Below are 25,951 nucleotides of genomic sequence, written 5' to 3' on the forward strand. Positions count from 1 at the left end.
CACAAAACACATCCGATTCAAACACATTGTAACATCCCATTTAGCTGTAATGTAGTTTGTTCACTGCAGTTGCTTACCTCTAGGCTTTTACAGGCACCGACCCTATCCCTGGTGACACCCACACATCTGCCAGCCTCTGTTGAGTTCTCTCGGCATTCAAAAGAATCAGAAGGTAGCTAGAGGCTACACAACTGCAATCCCATCACACCACAACGTGTGAATATTGTTTTCTCTTTTGTCTTTTCATCTGGTCAATGATACATTTTCTTGTCAGCAGTTTTTCTTTATTTTTTATTTTGCACTTTGCTGGCACTTTTCATGAATGACTTTGTAAAACACTCCAAATTTCCCCACCATAGAACCATCCAATTAAGTTTGGATGGATTTCCTCCTCGCACTGGTTGCTGTTGATAAGCAGTCAATGGGACCTAAATAACGCCATGTGTGACATCACCATTACTCATCACACCACCGTTATCATAGAGCATACAGTACCTCCTCATTTATTGGCCAGGAGCATTCATTTGGGGTGCCTGTATTTGTACAATAGTATGTTGATACTATTATCTGAATATTTCATATTATTTGAGATAATTATTCCCCAAATAATTATTGATAGCAAAAATTAAAGAATGTATCTTATAATATATTAAACAGGCATACTCAGGTCCAGACCCAGATGCCTTTTTACATGGACCAGTGATGACCAATGATTGAAAATGAATTTACAATCATTAATGAACCAGCTGTGGCGTCACAGTGGGCGACTGGTTAACACATCTTCCTCGCAGTTCTGAGGACCCGCAGTTCAAATCCCGGCCCCCCGCCTGTGTGGAGTTTGCATGTTCTCCCCGTGCCTGCGTGGGTTTTGTCCGAGTACTCCGGTTTCCTCCCACGTCCCAAAAAATGTGCATGGTAGGTTGATTGAAGATTCTAAATTGCCCGTAGGTGCGAATGTGAGTGCGAATGGTTGTTTGTTTATATGTGCCCTATAATTGGCTGACGACCAGTTCGGGGTGTACCCCGCCTCTCGCCCAAAGATAGCCGGGATAGGCTCCAGCAGGCCCATGACCCTAGTGAGGATAAGTGGTACAGAAAATGGATGGATGAATTAACCAGGTTAACCAAGGCAACTTTTACGATTTACAGCTTTTCTGGTCATGATGATAGTAAATATCTGGCCGCAGGAAAACCACAAACCAGCTGTGTGCGTTGGTGTGCCTCTCAAGTCAGCCAATCAAATTGTTTATTCAGAGCAGCTTTGTGAAGGACCTGTTAGGGAAGAATTGAATTAAGTACGATACCATTTAACACATAACAGCATGCGGTATAATAGCAGTCCGCAGCAAATGCGCCTGCTCTGGGCTGAAAGCATTATACGGCAACATCAGTGCAACCTGATTGGATGCTTTGCAACTTTCTGGTGATCTTGGTCTTATTTTTTTCCATCCATGATTACACAGTTGATCTTCAGGAAGCAAAAGTGAGCCCACGAGTCAGGTGTGAAAGAGCTCATTAGTCCTCAAGGAGCAGCCCATTTTGTTCTTTGATTGCGTTCAAATACTTGATGGATTGTGCTGCAATTTAATGTTGCAGTAGTATCATCAGTAGAAGAACATGTTTTTTAGCACGACAGGGTAAGTTTGTAGTCTCACAACAATCACACAATTGTGCTCATTGCCTGTCATCCCATTGTGCAGTGATCCCCTATCATGTGGCAAGTGACTGGAGGAAGAAAAGGGTGACTATGGCTTCAAAAAAAATTGCGAGACACTAGAAATGAAGAGTTCCAAGTTGCATTCCTCTGTTATTTATACCAGCAGTGATCAAGACCGGTGTTGTGACATTACATGTAACATTATCATTAAGAGATGCAGCAGAGTGGAAATATCATAACTCAGTTCAATGTGTTCCTTGAGACAACATATTTACCTTCGTTTGAATTTGTAATTTGCTGCCATTTAGCATGTCTGTGTTACATTTGTGTGTACCGTGTGTGTGTGTGCGAGATCAATGTGTCATCACTCACGGTATGACTTTCCGGCTATGAAGTGGAACAGAGTTTAGGTAATGAAAGATATGGCACTACGTAATTAGTCCGTAGAGGAAGGCTTATCGGTTTACTTAAACATTAATGGTTCACCTTGAAGTACAAATGGAAAGAGGATAAAACCCTTCCCTGGCCTGTCCTCATTTTCATTTAGCCGGACGAAGAAACTTTGCTCTTATCCACACTTGGCATATTTTCCAACATTTCTCATCTTGATAGTTATGCTTAATTGTCATTTAAGGTAATTGGAACTGAACTTTGCTGTTGATTATTGAGATGATAATGTTTGCATCCGGCGGCACGGTGGCCGGCTGGTTAGAGCGTCAGCCTCACTGTTCTGAGGAGCAGGGTTCAATCCCCGGCCCCGTCTGTGTGGAGTTTGCATGTTCTCCCCGTGCCTGCGTGGGTTTTCTCCGGGCACTCCGGTTTCCTCCCACATCCCAAAAATATGCATTAATTGGGGACTCTAAATTGCCCGTAGGTGTGAATGTGAGTGCGAACGTTGTTTGTTTCTATGTGCCCTGCGATTGGCTGGCGACCAGTTCAGGGTGTACCCCGCCTCCTGCCCGATGATAGCTGGGATTGGCTCCAGCACGCCCCCGCGACCCGCGTGAGGAGAAGCGGCTCAGAAAATGGTGGATGGATGTTTGCATCCTGGAAATGGGTCTAAAAGTAGACATTCTTAAAACATCCTTCAGCATTTCTAACATCTTCCGTCTGAGTGGTCATCTGTAAAAACTGAGGGCATGCGTCTTCTGTCCACACATTATCATATCAAAACCAAAACAATAATGGAGGACCAGAGAGTACTTCTACAACACTAATACAATGTTTCTCCTTTGAACTGTACATTTACTGCACCGCTTAGGTGTCCAATAGAGTCGCATTATTTAAGTATATCCATACAACCGTGAACACCGAGAACATAGTGAAATTGCGCAAATGATTGGAGCCCCCTCAAGGGGGGTTGTAATTGCGAACAGGTTCCACAAAATGGTGGCAAAGCACTTAACTCATTCACTGCCAGCCTTCCCAGTTAACATGGATATTTGACTTCTAAAGCCGTCAATGGCAATGAATGAATATTAAGTCAACTGGGTTAGTTCCACACATATTGCCTTTTAGTTCACAGGTTGGATATTGATACTGGTTATACGGAATCCCATGTCAAATGTTCAATTTAGTCTGTGCTTGCGGGCTGCTACGAAAATGGATGTTCATAATTTGGAGACCCTTTATTTAAACCATGCAAACTTTTTCGACCCAGCCCCATAAAAGCATCGGAATCGAGAATAGTTCGGAACTGGAATCGAAATGAGGAACCGGATTCGGGACCGGAATCGCTCAAATTCAAACGATGCCCAACCCCATGGAGGATAGATTCCTAAACAAAAATGTGTGAATTTGTGAAAGCCAAATCGCAAATATTTTGGAGTTCACTGCACACATAGCGTATGCAATGCAACTGGTGTTTCTACCCTCAGTGTCATTGCCAGTTGTTGGCAATGGCTCTGTGGAAAGAAAGACTACTTGCGTATTACGGTGTTGTTTTTACTTGTACGTGAACATTTTTCGGTCGTGTTTTGACTCGGTTTTTGCCGTGTGACTTTTCCCTCATACACTGTGTCAAAGTGGAGTACAAGAATGAAGGGAGAAACGTTTATGTTTGATGCTTTGTTCTCATTGGAATGTTGCACCTGTGCCTCCCTCTTGTCAGGAATTTGCTATCTTGGATTAAAGCGTGTAGCTGCACCGTTATAGTGAGCGTTAACACTTGAACAGTACAAAGCTGATGTTATATTAGCGTGTGACATTCTAGCGTTAGGACACCAGTCAGGATACCTCTCATGTAAATGCCTATTTTACTACTCAGATTTTTGGCGCACACTAAAGTGATCATAATTGTTCTCTTTACAGCACTGAGTTCAGCCTTGTCAGATTGTCAACAAACCCAACTTTACCTCTGCTTACATTTAGTACAAAAGCTAAAAAGTAAACTATACTTCAATATTGAAGGGGGAACAAACATTTCACGTTTCATGAAACCATGTTATCATCCCTGTTTTACTAACAAATTCAATTCAGACGCACATCAATTCAAACGCTGAAGTTACACTTTCTTCCTTAACTATTGTACATGGGACATGATACATCCAGAATGATACATTCTGGCCACATCCAAAATTGTCTGATGCGCATTTTACAGCGATGCAGCCACTTTGTCGTACGTAGCCATCTGTGTCTTAGACATACACCCCTCTGTCACAATGCTGTCATACTCTCCTCCAAGAAGAAATAGACAGAATTGGGCTCATGTTTGTCTGATTCTGAGGCTTTGACAGCCAGAACATGAAGCACAGGAGCACGACGCAATTTAGAACCTTTTGCGGCACTCGGAAAAAGAAAACGCTGCTCAAAAAGGACATGACCCAATATGGTCTACATCTGTGTGCGCGTATGAATTTGTATGTTTCTCCATTGGTATCATGACAGGGGAAAGAAACTCTAAATAATTGGGTGCAAGAATATGTTGTACGCTCGCCCAATAGCCTAATCACGTTATTATGTTTCATATTGCATTCGTGGAACAAGAATTAAACAGATAAAGTCAATTTATTTATCCCTGCTATCTTCGGGCGAGAGGCGGGGTACACCCCGAACTGCGAGATTGAGTGCGAATGGTTGTTTGTTTATATGTGCCCTGCGATTGGCTGGCAACCATTTCAGGGTGTACCCCGCCCCCTGCCCGAAGATAGCTGGGATAGGCTCCAGCACTACCGCGACCCTTGTGAGGTGAAGCGGCTTGGAAAATGGATGGATGGATGGTTCCCTTGAACAGCATTAAAATATGTACGTCTTTGGCTCATTTTACTCAAATGCAGATGTTTTTTCTATCATCACTGTCAGCTTGCTGAATGCTTATTTTATTATTTTATCTGTTAAATACTAGTTTAGCAACTCCTGTTATTGCACCTTTCAGTTAATGTTCTTGCCAATGTCTTCTCCAGGAACCACAGTGATGACAATGACGGCGTTTGACGCAGACGATCCCGCGACTGATAACGCCGCTTTGCGCTACAACATCATCCGACAGTCGCCAGACAAACCATCTCCGAACATGTTCTACATCGACGCAGAGAGAGGTGACATTGTCACTGTCATCTCCCCTGCTTTACTTGACAGAGAGGTGGGTTCATTCGGCAAGCGTGAGCTTGATTGTCATACTAAGCTTACACTCGTCTGTGGCTTTTTCTGAGGCATTGAGCTTCTCTCTTAAAATGAATGTCGGCAGAGGAAAATGTGCAATAAGTCATTTTGTGGGTGTCCTGCTAGTATTAAGTTTCAGCTCTACTATATTCGTAAAAGCAAGATGAGTTTCATACCATTTGCTCCAATAACCAGAGTGCGCAGTGCGATGATTGCTTCTTCAGCGCGGTGACGAATGCCAGAACATCGATTGGGTTCGCTCGTGGAGGAGGAATATTAGCTGTTGTCAGACACTTAGCGCCCTGTTTAATTGAAGTGATACACATTCACTCGCCTGCTCTGGGGGTGTCCAACAAGCCTGTTCGAAAACCTTCCATCCGGAACTGTTGAAGCCATGGTGACTGCACCAATAAGCTGTTTCAGCCCTTCTACAGGATGCTGTTTAATGAAAGTGTAATTGATTAGAAGGGCAGTGAAAGCATATGTCGTCAAGGCTTTTAATGAAGTGACTGAGAGATTCAAAGTTACGTTGTATCTTTCTTTGTGTTTACTATCTGCTCACAAGAATTTAGTTAATAAGTAACAAACATGGAAACGCAATATTTTGTATGTAGTTTCCAAATAGGGCTTTGTGCTTCATACCCAAAAACAATAATTTACAGAATCATTTCTCTACTTTTGTTATACATGACTCCCAACACCGGTCATGGCTTTGCATTGATTCTGTTCAAAATGTGAGAGCTATAGCTGTAAAGCATGCCTTGTCATGATTATGGCGCGCTACCTCTCTACAGCAGTATACAAGTGCAATGAAACAGACAGAAATGTCTGTTGTAAACTATTTGCTACCGACAGTTTTATCCCCTCATCCTTACTGTCGTAAAATGTGTTAGCGTGTAAGCTTTTGTTTCGAAAAATATCTTTGTCAGGCCGGCACGGCGAACGACTGGTTAGCACATCTGCCTCACACTTCTGGGGACCGGGGTTCAAATCCCAGCTCCGCCTGTGTGGAGTTTGCATGTTCTCCCCGTGCCTGGGTGGGTTTTCTCCGGGTATTCCGGTTTCCTCCCACATCCCAAAGAAAATGCGTGGTAGTTTCGATTGAAGACTCTAAATTGCCCGTAGGTGTGAATGTGAGTGTGAATGGTTGTTTGTTTATATGTGCCCTGCGATTGACTGGCGACCGGTTCAGGGCGTACCCCCCCTCCCGCCCAAAGATAGCTGGGATAGCCTCCAGCAGCCTGCAACCCTAGTGAGGATAAGCGGTAAAGAAAATGGATGGATGGATGGATTGGTATCGTTGTCATGTTCACTCCACCCTGTATATGCTCTCAACGGTTACACAGCAGAGCCAGATGGAAATGCACAAGACGAAAGTTCACCAAGTCTGGAGGTGATTTCCTCTAATCCTCTTCTGTGCCATTGCTTGAATAAGGCTGCCATCTATGTGGGCAGAATGCACAGCATTTGTGTGCGCTATATGTTAGAAAGAGAGACATTTACAGAACAAATATAAAAAAAGGATAAACTGTTACCATTCAGTTCTCTGAATTTCTACAATGCAAGTCTGTTGCAGACAGCATGTGTCTCTCATGGAGGGTGACAAGCAGAGAGCTTGCAAGGCTGGGTGGTGGAGAGTAACCCAGAGAAAATTGCCAAATCAATTTTGTCACGTAGAAATCAGTTTGGATTTCTCTCTCTAAAATCCTGCCATGATATGAAGATTTATTCCCCAGGTCTTTGTTTTCCTCCTCATTTTATGTTGTGGGTCCAGCGAGGTGTACCGCAGTAACAAAAAGGTTTACCTGTATTAGCAGGTAGAAAGTCGATCAAATGAGGACGATGCGCGCTGCTTACTCCCAGATTGCGTCTCTGGTTGTTTTATTAAACACACCACATACATTAAACAACATACTCATCTCGTCAAGTTTACTTTATACAGTCTTCTCGATGCTTTCTCAGTTGACTTTTCACAATATCTCACAATTCTCACAGTTCCCAAATATTCTTTTCCCAAGATCAATGAAAATGCTTTTCAACTGCTTACGTTTTCAACCAGTAAACTTGTTTTGTAAATGAAATGACATCTTTTCACAGTACAACACTGTCGAAATAATGCTTCACATGTGTGGAAATCCATGACAAGAAATGCCTTATTGCTATGGTATATCGTACACTACACTTAACTGCTGAAATCGATTCAGGTCACTGAAATGACTTATGAGATATTTATTCCGTGTTCTAACATTTGTATCCGAACAGAAAAATATCAACAAAACAACTCTTATTCATGAAACCTTCGTAGTCACAAAATCCTAATCGTAAACATTCTCACATGGATGGCATATTTCTAGAAAATTCACAGAATTACAAGAGTTTTCCTGAAGTAACCCTTTGAAATCATAAACTCCTCTTCATACAAAATGGTGCCTACGAAGAGTTAGGGGGGGGAAAAAACGATCTTTCTGTGCTCGTTTTATACGTTAAAGTTATTACAGCGACTCCAACACCTAGCGGTAATTGTTAAACAAACATTCCCATATAACTTAATGACAGAGGTGGTTGTACTTAGTCTACTGTCTACTGACCTGTATGAGCAGGTAGAAAGTAGAACAAATGAGGAAGATGCGCGCTGCTCACTCCCAGATTGCGTCTGAGGAAAGCCGCGACGTCCCGCTTCCTTACAGGTCCCGACCCAGAATAACTCAACCAACCACTTGCGCCTCATATTTTCATTCCATTCCAAGTTATTAATACAACAATACAACAATCTTGACCCCAGCATGAATGTAAACAATAGTGTAAATAATCATAAAGAAAGTAAATTACATTTGCTGAATTCTTCCAAAATACACATTTTCCTCATACAAATGTGATCACCTTACTTCAGGTGTGTCCCAGTTACATTTGCCACGCCAGCCCCCTCTCACACTTCGCTTCACATTATTCGGACTCTTGTTGGATTGATTGGAGCCTGTAATTTGTGACAGCTAATACGGTGATAGGATGAGACAATTTCAAGTCTGAAAAGATGGAGAAGTGTCTTTTTTTTCCAGTCACCATGGAAACCTCTCAATCGTAAAAGTGTGTCAGAAAGTCGATATACTGTACTTGCCAACTCCGATGATGCTAGTCCCATATTCATTTTTCTCTCTGAAATATTTATTTGCTCTTTGTGGGAATTTCTTTTGAAATGGCTATACAAGAAGCCAGGGATTAAAGCTTTTGACTTTGAATTCTGAATATTTGGATAGATGGAACATAACATTAAGGTGGCACCTTCTCCGGGGGTTCTCAAATGCAAAAAAATAGCATGACAAGTAAAGTGTAGTTCCAAAAGTAAGTCATAATGTTAAACGTGAAAATTAGCTGTTGTGAAACAGCAAATGCTACTTTCCTCTCTGTCCTTTTATGTACACATCTTCTCATCTTGCGATGACTAAAGTAGAGTAGTAGAGATGGAAATCATTCAAAAGAAATTGAAAAGAGAGAACGGCGGGATGAAAGCTGGCTTGCAATGGGCACTGTAATTTTCTCTTTCGTCTCCAAAACAATAAAGCGCCTTTTGAAAATCTTGGTCTCATATGCTAATGTGGTTATTGGCCATAAGCTTTACACAGAAATACACACACATAAATTGCAAAAAAGCTAGGATCCACACTCTAATCTGACTTTCATACTTTCTTGATTGATACTGACCAAGCATTTTCCATCATTTGAAGATTATATGTTACTAGAAAAAAAAGGCAAATGAATGGAGAGAGCTAACATTATCATTGTGATGTTCATAGTGAATACATTTAATAAGTTATAGCGACAGAGTGATAACGTTCATATGGATGCACACAAATACACACGCACACGTACACACATCTATCACTGTAATCGATTTTAGTCCATGGAATGTGTGTCGAGCTGTAACCAGAGAGAACAGACTGGTAATGGCAGTGTGACTTTCTGACTCTAATGGTTTGCGGCCCATCTGAGGGCTGTCACTGCTAAGGAAAGCCAATCGATGAAGTCAGCCCAAGCCCTCCATCTGCTTCCATGTTCTACAGAGGTGAATTAGATTGAGATAAAATGTCTGGTGTAGTGAGCGACAAAGACTCTTTCAATGTATAGTTGAGTAGTGTAAATTGTATAGAATTATTAAACACTGCTTTTCATGAGTGCTACGGTGGACGACTGGTTAGAGCGTATGCCTCACAGTTCTGAGGACCACGGTTCAATCCCCGACCTCGCCTGTGTGGAGTCTGCATGTTCTCCCCGTGCCTGCGTGGGTTTTCTCCGGGCACTCCGGTTTCCTCCCACATCCCAACAACATGCATGGTAGGTTAATTGACAACTCTAAATTGCCCGTAGGTGTGAATGTGAGTGCAGATAGATAGATAGTATTGGCCTCCTTCTCAAATTCTTATATTTTTGCATAGTTTCCTCACTTTAATGTTTAAGATCCTCAAACAAATGTAAATATCACCCAAGTGAACTTAAAATGCTGTTTTTAAATGGTGATTTCATTTATTAAGGAAAAAACAAAATCTGTTACCTGGCCCTGGGTGAAAAAGTAATGGCTCCCGAAACCTAATAACTGGTTGGGCTACCCTCAGAGGCAACAACTGAAATCAAGCGTTTTCTGTAACTGGCAATGAGTCTTTCACATCTCTTTGGAGACATTTTGGCCCACTCTTCCTTGCAGAAGTGTTTTAATCCAGCAAAGATGTTGTGTTTTCGAGCACCGGGTCGCCCAAGGATGTGTCCGCTGTTCGCTGCTCTTCTCTCTCTCGACACGAACGACTGCACCTCAACGCACCTGGCTTTCAAATTCCTGAAGTTTACAGATGACACCACAGTCATCAGCCTCATCAACGATGGTGACGAGTGCGTATCGACAGGAAGTGGAGCTAATGGAGCTGTGGTGCGGCAGACTCAACCTGGAGTTGAACACGCTCAAGACTGTAGAGATGATCATGGACTTCAGGAGGCATCCTTCGCCACAGCTGCCCCTCACGCTGTCCAACTGCCCTGTGTCAAGCGTCGAGACCTTCAAGTTCCTAGGAATTACAGTCTCTCAAGACCTGAAGTGGGAGACCAACATCAACTCCATCCTCAAAAAGGCCCAGCAGTGGATGTACTTCTGAGGAAGCACGGCCTGCCACAGGAGCCGTTGAGGCAGTTCTACACAGCAGTCATCGATCAGTCCTGTGTTCATCCATCACAGTCTGATTTTGTGCTGCCACAAAAAAAGGATAAACTCCGACTGCAACGGACAATCAAAACTGCTGAAACAATTGTCAGTACCCCCCTATCAACCCTTGAGGACTTGCACGCTGCCAGAACTAAGACAAGGGCATGCAAAAGCCTCTTGGACCCTCCACCTCCTGGTCACCACCTCTTCCAGCTCCTTCCCTCTGGTAGGCACGATCGAACAATGCAAACTAGAAGTAGCAGACATTAAAACAGCTTCTTCACTCTTGCCGCTAACTTCTTAAACAGTTAACTTATAATTCCATTGTAACGTGCTGCCAATTGTGTCCTGAGATTGTAGTCACATCTCTATTATTATTATTCGTGCACTCACTGTAGTAGTCTCACCATTCTGCATGACTTGCAATACTGGCCACTCGTGCTTGAGAAGTATCTGCACCATATGCACAATTGACATTGTTCCAGATTATCGCACTACTAGTCACTTTAAACTGCACAAATTTCTCTGCGCCATTTGCACAATGGTCACTGCACCAGACTATTGTTTTATTAGTCATTTCAAACTGTTCTAAATTGCGAGAGGACCCGGCATCATTTGCACAATTGTCAAAGAAAAAAAATTATTGGCATTACCACTGAGTGACTCTGACCCAGTTGTCAGAACCTCCACCCACGTGATGGGCTGCATTCTTCCAGGCTGCCCTGCTGTGAGACTACCACTAGAAGACACCTACTGGACCCTGACAGCAGCCAAACGGGACAGATCGACAAACGTGCACAAAAGGCGCCACCCACTGCCGTTTAAGAGTACTGAAACCCATGAACTTCCATTCAGTTATTTTTAGCGGACGATAAAATGTCAGGTTTGATATTTCACAAACTCTGCAGAAATATTCCAAATCTACGCCTTGATGCCTGTGTCAGTGTGTCAACTTTACCGGTGCAGCTGCAAGACTTTGAGAACTGTTTGTCCTGATTTGAAATCCCAAACAGCATGAAATGTGATTGAACCATCAGCAGTTGATTTGCCAAGAGTAAAGTTTAAACAGTCATTCTATATGCTTGATCTATGAGTAAAAAATACAAAGTTGGGAGTATTTTATATGATTTTAAACCCATTATATGGGTCAAAATTCTAGACTTGATTCAAACTGGTGGGTGTGGTCTTCTCCAAGTTTCTCTGTCCCTCTTGAACACGCCCCCTGGGTATTTAAACTGTGACTCCCTCCTCTGCCTCTCTCTTTTTTGTGTCTAGCCCTCTGTCGTGTCTGCTCTCTTGTTTTTCCACGGCGCGGCTCAGTCGGGCCGCCGTCCCTCCCCTTCCTTTTGTTCGGACATGCGGCTCGGTAACCGCGGGCCTTGGGGATGGAGACTCTGCTTCCCAGCCTCTACGTGGCTAATTAGCAGGCGATCAGAGCAGCTGCTACTAAAAGTACCAGGTACGCTTCCAGCCAAGCGTGATTGCTCTGAAATTGCGAGCGAGTCCCTGAAAAGGCAGGAAGAGAAACGCTCGCGTGACTTCTTTCCCTTTTTCCACCTAATTTTGTTTTATTTTTGTGCATCTTTTTCTTCAACCAAACCTACCTCCTCGCCTCCTAAGACGCGCTCAGAAAGACTGCTCCCACAGACCAGCTAATCTACTTTTCATGAGTAGAAACGGCATTTGTCACCAGGCTGTACAAGATTTAGTGCCTTAATCATTTTGGGGAAATTACTCGCGTCACACAAAATCCCAACTTTGCTCTCTCTCGCTCAGACTCAACGCATTAAATGCTAACATTCACATGTTTAGCCCAGCAGCATACGATGTCCTGTTTCCCTTTTTCCACACCTATTTGTCTTTCTTTCACCAGTATTAGTGTTATCTGTGTGTGTCTTCCTGTAATTAGCCTCTTTGTTTTTCCCTATACATCCCTCATAGATTTCATTCAATATTCTATAAAATTCCACTTGTGGTTGTGTTTTGTGTGTGTTTTGAGTGTAAGTAAGGCACTGTCATCTAGAACTCGTATTTCATAAAATGTAGCAACCTTTAGATTATTGGACTGATTAAAGGTTTGTTGTCGCTTTCTCCTAAATTTTATAAAAAGTGACGTGGTGCCCTTTACGAGACATAATAACTTGATTTATAATGCTAAGCATCAAGTCACACTAAACCAGCAGCAACGCAGGCGGCACTGCTTCGACGAATTTATTCCTTAAATAAATTATGTTTTATCCAAAAACCAATATACGCTACAGAACATTACTGATACAATTTTATTGCTCTCAGTGACTGTGTTTTTTATGTTTTTATGTCTCAAAAGTATTCACTGTCAATGGACTGTCTGTTGTCGTACTAGAGCAGCTCCAACTACCAGAGACAAATTCCTTGTGTGTTTTTGACATACTTGGCAAGTAAAGATGATTCTAATTCTGATTCTGATGAACGAGCTTTTTAAGGCCATAACACTGCATTTCAATCGGATTCAAGTCTGGACCTTGACTGGGCAACATCCATAACCTTAATTTTGTTTTTGTAAGCCCTTCAGAAGTTGACTTTCTGGTGTGTTTTGAATCATTGTCCTGCTGCAAAACCCAAGTGCGCTTAAGCGTGAGGTCACTGAATTGAAGGCTGAACATTCTCCTTTAGGATTTTTTGTTAAAGAGCAGAATTCATGGTTCCATCAATCATAGCAAGTTGTCCAGGTCCTGAAGAAGTGAAATAGCCCCAGATCATCACACTTCCACAACCATGTTTGACTGTTAGTAGGATGTCATCCATCCATCCATTTTATTCCACTTATCCGAGGTTGGGTCACGGGGGCAGTAGCTTTAATAGGGAAGCCCAGACTTCCCTCTCCACAGCCACTGCAACCAGCTCTTCTGGGGGTATCCCGGGACGTTCCCTGGCCAGCCAGGAGACATAGTCCTGGGTCCAGCGGGTCCTGGGTCGTTCCCAGGGTCTCCTCCCGGTGGGACATGCCTGGAACACCTCACCAGGGAGGCGTCCACGAGGCATCCTAATCAGATGCTTGAGCCACCACATCTGGGTCCACTCAATGCGGAGGAGTAGCGGCTCTACTCTGAGCCCCACCCGGATCAGAATCAGAATCAGAATCAGAATCATCTTTATTTGCCAAGTATGTCCAAAACACACAAGGAATTTGTCTCCGGTCGTTGGAGCCGCTCTAGTACAACAGACAGTCAATTTACAGAACACTTTGGGGACATAAAGACATTGACAAAAAACAATTGTGCAAAAAGTCCTCTAGCACTTAGAGCAGTTCGAACGACTAATATTGCAATAGTCCGGTGCAATGACCATCGTGCAAAGGGCGCTGAGACTTCAAGGAGTGTATGCGGTTTAAAGTGACGAGTAGTGCGATCATCTGGGACAATGTTGGTTGTGCAAATGTTACAGATACTCCTCAATCAGTGTGCAAATGGAGCAGATGCTACTCTGGCACGAGTGGCCAGTATATGCAAATAGTGCAGCATGGCGAGACAACTACAGTGAGTGCACGAGTCATACATCATTGGCCCCACAGAAATGTGACAACGAACTCAAGTCAAAAAATTTCCAGCTTGTTGTAATGGAATTATAGGTTAGGTGTTTAAGAAGTTGATCGCAAGAGGGAAGAAGCTGTCGGAATGTCTACTAGTTCTAGTTTGCGTTGATCGGTAGCGCCTACCTGAGGGCATCTCACTGAGCATCTCACTGCGCATGGCTGTCAGTGTGCTCAACATGTAACATGTTCCAGTCCAAGCATTTCGGAGGCTTCAAATGATTGTCGGAAACAGCAGAGAAGTGTACATAATAATTTGCATGGATGCGCCAAAGCATTTACAACTTGTTCAGAGAAATGAGAAAATGCTTTTTTTGATGTGCACAATGATGTGAAGACTGAACAAATAGTTTTGAGAGTTTCAATTCTGATCTGAGAAATGTACCAAAGCGACTGAGAAAAACTGTAAATAGATGGGTCTGGGTGTGTTTGTGTGTGTTTTGTGCTGCAGATCCACCTCACATTTCCCTTTTTAACACTCTTCACACTTGGATCTCTATTTTCGTACACGGTGCATCCGCGGCGGAGCGCGAATGCTGGCGTATTCTGTTTTTCATGCAAGCTCAAAGCTCGCTGCGTGTTTGCCGTTTTGCCACAACAAGGGTGCGTTCTTTCACGTGTGTCATGCGGAGGGCCAATTTGATGGCTGAAAGTCGGTCTAAAATTCCACTTGCTGAGACCACGTCTAAATGTTGGCGCTGCTGGTCGAACGCGATTTTGGTGAATTTGATCAGGGCGCCGGCAGACAGATACACAAGCTCTGCAAATGTGTGGTGGATGTCAGACGTATTCCATTCAGAAATATTTCAACAATGGGAATCAAACCCTCTGAATCATTGTAGGAAAAAAGTCATTGAATGCATAATTAATAGTATCATCATCATTATCATATTTTTCAATCACACTGGGCACAAACGATCGGGGTGGGGATAGATACATGAGGTCCACGACATATTTAAGTCACCAGCGGTTATCACCAGCTCGTTCTGTATTTAGTAAGGGTACGGGCTCACATTGTTTGTTCCCACACCAGCAGTGACAATGCTCCAGTCTCTTACGGATTGCTGCAATTACACATCGTCCTCTTCTGCACAGAGATATCCCCATGTGAGACTGTGAGTCTCACATGGGGATATAATGTGGAGGGATTGAGAGGAGCCGCTTTGATTGAACAGGATTGAAATCGGATGTGTTCTCGCCCCACAACTGCGCAGACCTCCCTCTTTTTGATCTGCCGGGCCTGTGCTCATCTACAAAATGACCAAAACCCGGTCTAACCCGCCTCCATGCAGATTTACGCCACCCGCCACGCCGGGCTTACGGCGGTCATGAAAATAGAGCCCGTGGTGGTCTACAGGTGCAAAAAGAAGTCAACTTTGACAACTAATGAACACATGTACAGTATGGTGTCACTGTGCTCACTTTGCATAATTGCCGGTATATATTCTTCTTTTTTTCTCATTGTTCTTCTGGTGATGAACCTGGCGATCATTCTTTTTAAAATATTTAATCATTTCAAGTTGTTTTTTATCATGGACTCCATGCAGTGTAAAACAACATGTGCACATTGTTTTTTTTTTTTTATGATGACACCTTGCGCTTACATTGTTGTTGTTGTTTTTTAAATCCGTTTTTGTAATCAGGGTGTCATTTAAACAATTGGCTTGCTCTCAACTTGTCCTCCCTGAATAGATAAAGATCAAAATGTAATGAATATTATAAAGAGCCACAAAAAGCAAAGGTTTTGCATGACTTTAAAAGCATATTTTCTACTTCTTAGATTAAAATGTATAAATAAATGTAGATTAAATTGGTATTAGACTTAAAGATTCCACTGTGTGATTACTTAAACGTGACTTTCAGATAAACAAGTTTCTGCTTAGAAAAACTTCTGTACATGTGAATGAGGTGGCGCACAAATTAAACAATAATTCCTGCTGACAGGAGAGGCCGGATTTTAATTTATTTCCATGTGTTGCCCGCAAAAACAATTGTCTCAACGTGTGTTTCATAAAATATGGATTTAGTTTTACTGGAAATGTGTTTACTCTAAGTCATTTGCTCAATATTATGGATGACAGGTCGATGGATGATGGTTGTCGCCCGATCAGCTTTATAGCGTGTAATATTGGCCATATGGAAAGTGGCCTGGTATTGGTTTGGTGTGACCTTGGCTGTGTGCTTTCTGGCAGGCTGATAAGAGAGCTTAACCTCTCTAATGGCTTATTTGGCTCAGTAGGCAGTGTTGCTTCATGACTAGTCCATGATGAACTGTTCTGGCAGGTTCCAGTGACATTTTTTTTATCACTGAGCTGGCACAGAATATAAATTTGATATGTGCCCATTTTTAATGTGTGCTACATTTTGCATTTATGATTATTTTATATCTCTGCAGTTGATTGGCTATACATCCATAATGCAGTGATATGTTGAGTTCTATCATTAGTTGCCCTTAAATTGTTCACTCTTTGTTATATTGTAGCCATTTGTTAAAATCATTTAAGTTCATTTTTTTCCTCATTAAGGTACACACAGCACCCCATAATTTATTAAAAAGGAAAAACTGAAATATCATACAGTCATAAGTATTCAGACCCTTTGCTGTGACACTCATATTTAACTCGGGTGCTGTCCATTTCTTCTGATCATACTTGAGATGGTTCTACACCTTCATTGGAGTCCAGCTGTGTTTGATTATACTGATTGGAGTTGATTAAGAAAGCCACACCCCTGTCTATATAAGACCTTACAGCTCACAATGCATGCCAGAGCAAATGAGAATCATGAGGTCAAAGGAACTGCCTGAAGAGCTCAGAGACGGAATTGTGGCAAGGCACAGATCTGACCAAGGTTATAAAAAAAGATTCTGCTGCACTTAAGGTTCCTAAGAGCACAGTGGCCTCCATAATCCTGAAATGGAAGACGTTTGGAATGATCAGAACCCTTCCTAGAGTTGTTTAGGGTTAGCCTAACCTTGGAGCCTTGGTGAAAGAGGTAAAGAAGAACCCAAAGATCACTTTGGCAGTCAGGAGATGGGAGAAAGTTCTAGAAAGTCAACCATCACTGCAGCCCTCCACCAGTTGGGGCTTTATGGCAGAGTGGCTTAGAACCTAAGACTGGGCCAAAGGTTCACCTTAAAAAAAGACAATGACCCTAAGCACACAGCTAAAATATCGAAGGAGTGGCTTCAGAACAACTCCGTGACTGTTTTTGAATGGCCCAGCCAGAGCCCTGACTTAAACCCAATTGCGCATCTCTGCAACTACCTGAAAATGGCTGCCCTCCAGCATTCACCATCCAACCTGACAGAACTAGAGAGGATCTGCAAGGAGGAATGGCAGAGGATCCCCAAATGCAGGTGTGAAAAACTTGTTGCATCATTCCCAAAAAGACTCATGGCTGTATTAGCTCAAAAGGGTGCTTCTACTAAATACTGAGGAAAGGGTCTGAATACTTATGGCTGTGTGATATATATTATAGACAGACAGAGAGAGAGATAGAGAGAGCTCTATAATTTTCTGCCTATCATATATATTGTGCTTACTTATATAGTGCTTGTAGTAGTAGTAGTAATGCTGACAATTGCCTTTATAGTTCGCTTACCGAGAGTCTCTTGGAACTGATTTATTCATCCATTTATGTGTTTAAAGTCATGTTAATTATCACTTAAGGTCTCAGAATAAGAGTTGTGCATTTTTGTACGACAGTAAGACGATTAAAATTAATTCAGACTGCTTTAATGATACCAGCCTATCATAACCACCAGCACTGGCCCATGAATATACAGAGTATGGACCATCGGCAAATAAACTTAGCAATAGCTTTGCGTGCGGATTCGTCCCTGTGTGTGTGGAGTGTGTTTGTCAATGAAAACCAGGCAGGGTAATCAGACCAGCCTCCATCTTTTAAGGATGTACTGGAACTTTAAGTTTCTGCATTGTGTGGCTACATGAAGATAAAAATTAATGGACGAGAGAACCTGAGATATAATTACAAACGCAGTTGCCTCGTTGACACTGAAGCCTCATAGAGGGAGATGGACTTATTCAAGTCTGATGCATATAGGTAGCGCCTTCAGGGGCCACTTTGTTGTCACCTGTCCTGCCGGGCAGTGTTGTACCTGAACGATTTCAATGAACAAATGTTCATATTTTGGGTGAACGTGAGCTGAACGTAGTTCATGTCTGTCTGATGAACGTCACGCTCATTCTGGTGTCTGTGACCGGTGTTTGAGCCAAGGTTCATTTTCGTTCAAGAGTGCCAGGTATTTGTTTGAGACTTTCAGGACCAAACCCGGCTGAACACACTATGTACGGGCCTTCGTATGTCGGGGGTTAAGCGTCGCATTTGGCAACCCATTCAGTGCAGCCGCGGCCGCCATTCGTGTCTACATCGCGGGTGCGCGAGGTGCGTTCAGGCACACTACGTAAATGGGAGTGCATATGTCCTTTGTTACATAATTGTAAAAATGTATTACTAGGAAAATTCTTATTTGTATCAGAATGCTTTAATTAAATAATAAAATGATATTTTTTGTTTTTATTATAAGACTAGATAAGATAAAATATTGTGTATAATAGTCAGGCAGAGCTACGAGAAATGCATTTATTAATGTTCTTTCACCGTCATTCCTGTGATGCTGTGTTGCAAGTTTTTTATTTTTATTTATTTTCAAATGTATTTATTTTTTGCACATTAAGGACAAAAGCCCTGTTTTTGTATTAATTCCAAATTTTTTACAAAGACCATTCAAGCGACAGGTTTTGCCCATATTTTAGAGATTGTAAGGTGAAAGCTGCAGCTAGCTACTAGTGTGGTAATTGCCAGTCAGCATACGGTATGGAAAAAAGTTTGAACAGGTTCATTTTTGGAATGGAGACCTTAGTTCAAATTTTGGAATTATGAACTATAAACTGAACTAGTTCATTTTTAGAACGGTGAACTAAACTTTGAACTAGTTCGAGTAGAAAATTAATTTTCCCAACACTGCTGCCGGGAGTCAAGTGCATGAATGTGTTTATCAGTGAGTTATTTTCCTTTTTCAAACTCTCTCTCTCGCTCGCTCTCTTTTTCTCTCACTCTATCTATTTATCCACCGTTTTCCAGTACACAGTACCTCAACATCTCATGATCAAAGCTGTACAGTCTGTGTGATTTAAATCCAAAACGATGTATTACTTATTATTATTATTATTATTATTATCATTAAATTCTCCCCTTTTCTTCAGCGGTTCCTTTTGACTACAATTAATCTCATTTGTACCGACTGATGTGATCAATAAGATATGTTTTATAATATTCAGCTTTCCATGATGCGATGCTGTTTTGAGTTGGAAAAACAAAATGCTGTAAATCAAGGCAACTATAGCCAAGACGTGTCAATAAGGTAACATAAAATAACTGAAAAGACTATATTCATTAAATGATTGAAATGAAGTTACAGTTGCAATTGAAATCCTATCCTATGCAACTGCAGAATTAAAGTCAACAAATATTTGAGCATTTTAAGAGCATTTTGTACTTAAAAATGCTTTCCGTGTTCATGACGAATGCCATATTGTTCTTTAAAAGTACCTGAGGAAAATGTGTCCCTAACTCTTGGTGATTGGCACCCATTTGCCTTCTGCTTAGTTCCAATTTGCAGTCTTTTCTATCATCAAGCCTCAGTGTGTAGCATATCTTTTTATGTGCGTCATTCTGAACTCTCCCCTTCTGTGTCAACACTTCATTCTGGGCATCCAATTACTCTGGAGGTCAAAGCGTGATGATTCCATTCAGAGGAGCGGTGTCTTTCTGTGCAGGGCTCAAAGAGCCATTCAAATTACATCGCCGCCTGGCTTCAGAGTAACCGCTTTGCAAAATGTTGTTTTCAAGCATTTCCATGGCCACATTCTAATCTGATCCTCCAGCATATAATTGAATGTCAGTCGTCACATAAGGGCGCTTGGCTCTCTTCAATTAGTATCTTGTTTTCTCGCGTCACAACAACGGAACAAAGCAGACAGAGAAATATTTACTGCTCCCAGGTAGTGGACAGAGTTATTATATTATATCATTTATATGCAAATAATATGGCACAGAGAACACATTGATGAGATTTCATTATTGCAAATTTGATATGTGCTTCAGTTTATAAACTCTCGTTCATTCTCCTATTATGATTTTGAGATTGAAACTGGAGTTGAGTAAGATCCAGGCATGGACGGAGTTTGTGAATGAGAAGAGATGCCTCATGGAAATCTGTCTTCCTCTTCAAGAGGTTTGGTGGAATAGCTGACAAGTGAGGTTAAAGGTTTGCTATTGCTTGCTAAATGTGCAAGGAAGGGGTTGATGGCTGTCATCGCAGGACTGTTTAGTTGAGTTTAGGTGCTGGCTGTGGGGGTCACGCACTTACTGCGACAAATAACTCATGAATATGCAAATCGCTTGTGTATCCCCTCACTTATACTCTCGTCCTGTAGACTTTTGAACATTTACATAATTAATCCCACCACACTTCAGTTGTACAGCCGGGTTCACGACCCTTGTCCTGCATGCTTCTTCTCCTGTCCTTGTCCTGTTCTATCTTGTCCGTCCAATTCCGATGAAGTTGGGACGTCGTGTTAAACACAAATAAAAACAGAATACAATGATTTGCAAATCATGTTCAACCTATTCTGTTTTTATTTGTGTTTCACACAACGTTCCAACTTCATTGGAATTGGGGTTGTAAAGGCAGAGAAAATAAAGACCTACGCTCTCAGGAAATAAAATTTCAGATCATTGCAGTCAGCTTTAATCGAACACAAGGTTTTTTGTTGTTGTTTTTTTCCCTCCCCCCTTGGTGGAGTTCATTTGAATAGATGTGAACACAGCAAATCTCTGGTGCAGACCAGCTACTGCAAGAAGTGATTCTGTGTCCTTTCTATTTGGTTTCAGTGTCTAAATAGTTACATTATTAACAATTCTAAACTAAATAATGATGGCTTTCACCCAAATGCGCGGAAAGGAAACTTAAACATGTAGGCTCCTAACTCAGGGATTCCACTATAGAGTATTCCTTAATGTCCTTGTGTGGATGGTCACTTGCCAGATCTTTGTCAGTTCTAATCAATACAACATGGCTGTGAACGCAACCACCTTATGCTCTTTTGTTCTTTCCCCCAAATGAACAAGGTGGACAGGCATTGATGAAATATGGGACCCCTCCTCAGCACCCCCCACCCTGCTCCCAGATCCCCCTATTCCATCATGCTTCTGCCCACTTGCATTAGTGAGGAAATGAGATACCCCTAATTAATTAGATCTCTGAGTGCTAAAGATGAAGATTACATCGGAATGAAGGTTAGATGTGTCAATCATAGCTTTTTGTTAGATAGACTGAGCATTCTTTAAGATAAATTGAGCCTCATGGGCATTGTGAGTCTCACTGTGTTGTTAATCGCTCCCCCGGCATACACTCACTTTAATTGAGTCTCGCAGAGAGTAGTCAATGAAATTGTCCGGCTGACATCACAGAAGACGATTAGATTCACCAGAAGACAAGACAAAAGATACACAGCTGGAAGTGACAAAAGAATAATGTGAAAAGTCTGATTGTTAGAATATGAAGAAAATACAACAAAGGAGAACCATACGGCTAGATAGAATATGATAAGGTGATTTCAAAGGAAAAAAAATGATATTTCTGCTTGGGACCTAATTGATTAAAGTGGAGTCCAGTTTATTGGTAAGTACTTTAGACAAACACTGGTTGTACAGGCAAAATGTGAGCTGTAATACAATTCTAAATTCATTCAAATGATCTGACTGCCGAATGTGTTCAACTATTTGCTAATGTAGTCACAGTCATTATATGTGTGTGATATCCAATGTCAGTACTCCAAATTAAGCACAAATTACATCATGAGAACATAAGAATGCTACTTAGTAAGGTTAAAATGTATTGCGTCATTAGTAAAACCACTTGATTAAAAAGTAGTTAAATTGAAATTCTCGATTCAATTTGCACGTGAACGGTGAGAAGTGAGTGCAGTTGCCGAGACAATATGGCAAAGAAACCAGTTAATTGAAGATGTCCATCCATCCATTTTCTACATCTTGACTGGGGTTGAGGGTGAGCTGGAGCCTACCTCGGCCGACTTTGGGGGTGTGAGGCAGGGTAGACCCTGGACACTGACACATTTTGAGGCCAAGAGTAGCACGCCCCTGTCTGTGATAACGTCATTCTATCGTGTAATTTTGCTACACTCTCCCAACTAGTGACCACAGTGGCTCCATCCCTACGCTCACAGCTCGTGGAAAAATGTCGATATTAAGCAAGTGCAAATATTTGTTCATTCAAATCACTATGCTGAAAACAACACGAGACTTTTTCAAATTCCCATGTCATCTAGTGGCGTTGCGACTGGTCGCTATTCCGGTGTCCTAAGGTGATATCGAAAGGTCAGCGTAAAGAGAAATGGGTTTGAGAGCGAAAAAAGCAATCGGGTGGAGGGCAGCATAATTGGGGTGACACAAGCACTTTCTGCTCAGAGGGTAAAGTGTGTGTGTGTAGCAGCAATAAGGGCTGATGCCAAACTGTCATTAGAACGAAGGGGAGCTTCAGTACATTTATTTCTCTCTTGAACTTTCTCTCCACTCTATCATCCTATTCGCGATTTCACCTGCTGTTTGACTCTTCATGACTGTTTCCTCTGCTGCCTCCCACTTCTTTCCGTCTTTCATCCTTCTTTTTTCCCATCCTCATTGACCTGAGGATAAAGAGTATTTGTCAACAGCTCTTACTCTCCAGTATCGCCCACCCCCTATCCACCCTTCAGGCAAGAATTAATTTCACCCTGTCTCCATGAGAGAGAGCATTGATTGGAAAAGTTTGGATGTGTGCTGAGTACTTTTTATTGTTCTCTTTCCCATGCCACTCTCTCTTCACTAATGAAACTCAGCCCGGTTCATTGCCTCTGCCAAAGCAGACACAATGCTATCGGGGCCCATCTCTCTTGAGGTGACTATCTCGATCGGTCCTTGTACAGTATATAGATCTCCACCTCCTTCTCCATCTGCCCTCCTCCTTCAGTGAAGACATAAATCAGGCTTGTGCAGCTTAGAGGTATGGTGATCCATTCATTCTCTTGTGAAAGAGAGGAGGAGAAGGCAGACAAGAAGTTGACATTGACACAAATTGCAGCATATGTGCGGAGGTCATACATTAATTCTCCTTGTGGAGCTCATCATTGGGTTCCTATAAATCCTGTTGATAACATTGCAGACTGACGGACAAATTGGAAGTAAATGTTCTCTGCTGTCACTCTACGTTCCATTTACTTTAATCTCTTTGCAGCAAGCAAACAAACTAACATCATTTCTTTGTGGCTTTCTTGCACTTTCAGTGGTACACTTTCTGTAAATGCAACGGCTTATTTTGCTACTTTAGTTTGCATATACAACACGTCTGCTTTGAATGCACAAATCCGGGAAGCTGCAGATTACAAATCATAGTAACACAGTGTGAGACAAATAGATTTTTAGGATATTTTGGGGATGCCACAATATTGAAACAGACACCATATGATTAAATCCCAGTATATATGAGTCCAGCGTTGATATTCTACATCCCTCTCACATTTCAATGTAATGGATTTTGGGACACTTGTATCCCTCCAGAGAAAGCACACAAAAGCCAATGTGTTCCAAGATCCTTTGCAAATTGCTCATTAGGTGAATACTGCCTGCCCCAAAAATCTGTTTTTGCAATGTTTTTTCAAAATGCCATGTGAAGTTCTTGAGCATGTGTAACTTCCTTTACGGAGATGACAACCTTGCCATTTTCATGCTGCATAGTGGAAAAACTGACCAGGAGATTTTTTGGTGCAACAGCCAGGAATTTTATAGCACTGTATATTTGTAATAAGTCCACATTGGCATTTTGGACCCAGTGAGTGTAATTGCATGTGTTGAAAGGGCAAAAAAGGGCAGCGCAAATGAGACTTTATTTTGTGTTAATGTAGGAGATCCAGTTTACTTAGCCCAGCATGCTTGTGGAAGTACTTTGCTGGCTCAGTGTGATGTCGCCCCCAGAAACCTCCAATGAAGTACAACCAGGGGAATTGAGTCAATATTTGACTTTTTTACAGGAGAAATCTGCGAAAGGGTGGTTGTGTATGGACACCATAGGCCAGCTGTCAGGAAGCAGCACCTGGTTCTCGCTGTGACCTGCATGGATCAATGCATGCCTGATAATTCCTGTGGCCTCTGCGCTGCAAAGATAAGAGCAACCTGACAGGGAAGAAAGAAGCAAAGTCACTCACAAACTCAGCATGTCAAGATTTATGATAGGACAGGGCACACACACACACACACATGCACATGTAGTCAGTTTCCCTTACTGAGACCTGGCTAACCAGATAGCTTTCCCTTGATGTCACGCACCGCCATATTGGAGGTTGAATCATTGTTTTGTTGCGGTGCTTACTGAGTGTAGAATCGAGGATCCCGCGGATCTCAATCGCCAACGTAGCGGACAAACAAATACTGATCATGTGATCCAAAACTGTTCCTAGTCGAGCATTTTATGATCGACCAGTTAAGACCACCTTATGATAACATAGAGGTTATTCATTCATTCATCTTCCGTTCCGCTTCTCCTCACGCGGGTCGCGGGCGCGTTGGAGCCCATCCCAGCTACCTCCGGGCGAGAGGCGGGATACACCCTGAACTGGTTGCTAGCCAATCGCAGGGCACACATAAACAAACAAGCATGGACACTCACGTTCAAACCTACGGGCAATTTTGAGTCCTCAATCAACCTACCGTGCATGTTTTCGAGATGTGGGAGGAAACCGGAGTACCCGGAGAAAACCCACGCAGGCACGGGGAGAACATGGAAACTCCAAACAGGTGGGGCCAGGATTCGAACCCCGGTCCTCAGAACTGTGAGGCCGATGTGTTAACCAGCCACATAGAGGTTAGCCCTTCCATTTTATTCACAATAGTTATAATTATGATCGAGACAGCGCTTTCACTTTGCACACACATGCATGCAGGGGAGCAAAGCAAAGCAAAGCAAATTTATTTATTTATACAGCGTATTTATGTGCTTTACATGATTAAAAGCATTTAAAAACAAAGGGAAAACAGCTTATAAACATTTAAAACAAAGAGAAAATAATAAAATAAAATAAAAATACAATTGAAAACAGCATACAATGGAAGAAATATCAGCAGTTGGATAAGACAGCAGACGCGAGTTACCGACGTCATTTAAAAAATAAAAAGCCTTAAATGGAAATGGGCTGGCCACGTTGCCCGAAGAGCTGACAAAAGGTGGACCACAGAAACTATCAATTGGATACCACTGGACACATAGCGACCACGGCGAAGACCTAAAAGTAAATGGATAGATGAAATCATTAAACACAGCGGAATACCCTGGCCACAAATTGCAAAATGTCGTAGTAGTTGGAAAACATGAAGAAGAGGCCTTCATCCTGCAGTGGATAGATAATGGCTGATGATATATATATATATATATATATATATATATATATATATATATATATATATATATATATATATATATATATACACTCTATGCAACAAGGTTTGACCATTGGGCAGGTTTTTGGGTTGATCCGTAGTTCAAACATTGAGACATTTGTTAATGTGGGTTCCACTGTACATTAACTCTATTTGGAGTTGTATTAGATGTACAGGGGTCCTCGGTTTATGAAGGAGCTGAGTTACTTTGGCGTTTAGGTAACCCAAATTTTTACCCAAAGTCAGAACAAGTTGTAAGCTAGCTCCCGCCTATGCTAAAGTCATAATTACAGTGAGTATTTCTATGAAAAACACTTCTAGGACATACAGTATCTAGGCTACAAATATAAAACACTCAAATGAAGCACAGTAAATCTGGGCTTTGTTTTTCTGTTTTATGGCATATTCTCATGCCGCAAACTGGTCC

The 25,951-nt window shown here is 42.0% G+C and overlaps 1 protein-coding gene across 1 annotated transcript in view; it reads left to right on the forward strand.

The window, feature by feature from the left end:
• cdh13 (cadherin 13, H-cadherin (heart)) overlaps positions 1-25,951 on the forward strand; it is a 279,998-nt gene that overhangs the window by 176,624 nt on the left and 77,423 nt on the right. Inside the window, exon 8 of the mRNA XM_061677140.1 lies at positions 5,059-5,237. Coding sequence (XP_061533124.1) covers positions 5,059-5,237 — 179 coding nt within the window. The remainder of the gene's footprint in view (positions 1-5,058; positions 5,238-25,951) is intronic.

The sequence above is a fragment of the Phycodurus eques genome, chromosome 5, assembly GCF_024500275.1.
Source record: "Phycodurus eques isolate BA_2022a chromosome 5, UOR_Pequ_1.1, whole genome shotgun sequence".
NCBI lineage: Eukaryota > Metazoa > Chordata > Actinopteri > Syngnathiformes > Syngnathidae > Phycodurus > Phycodurus eques.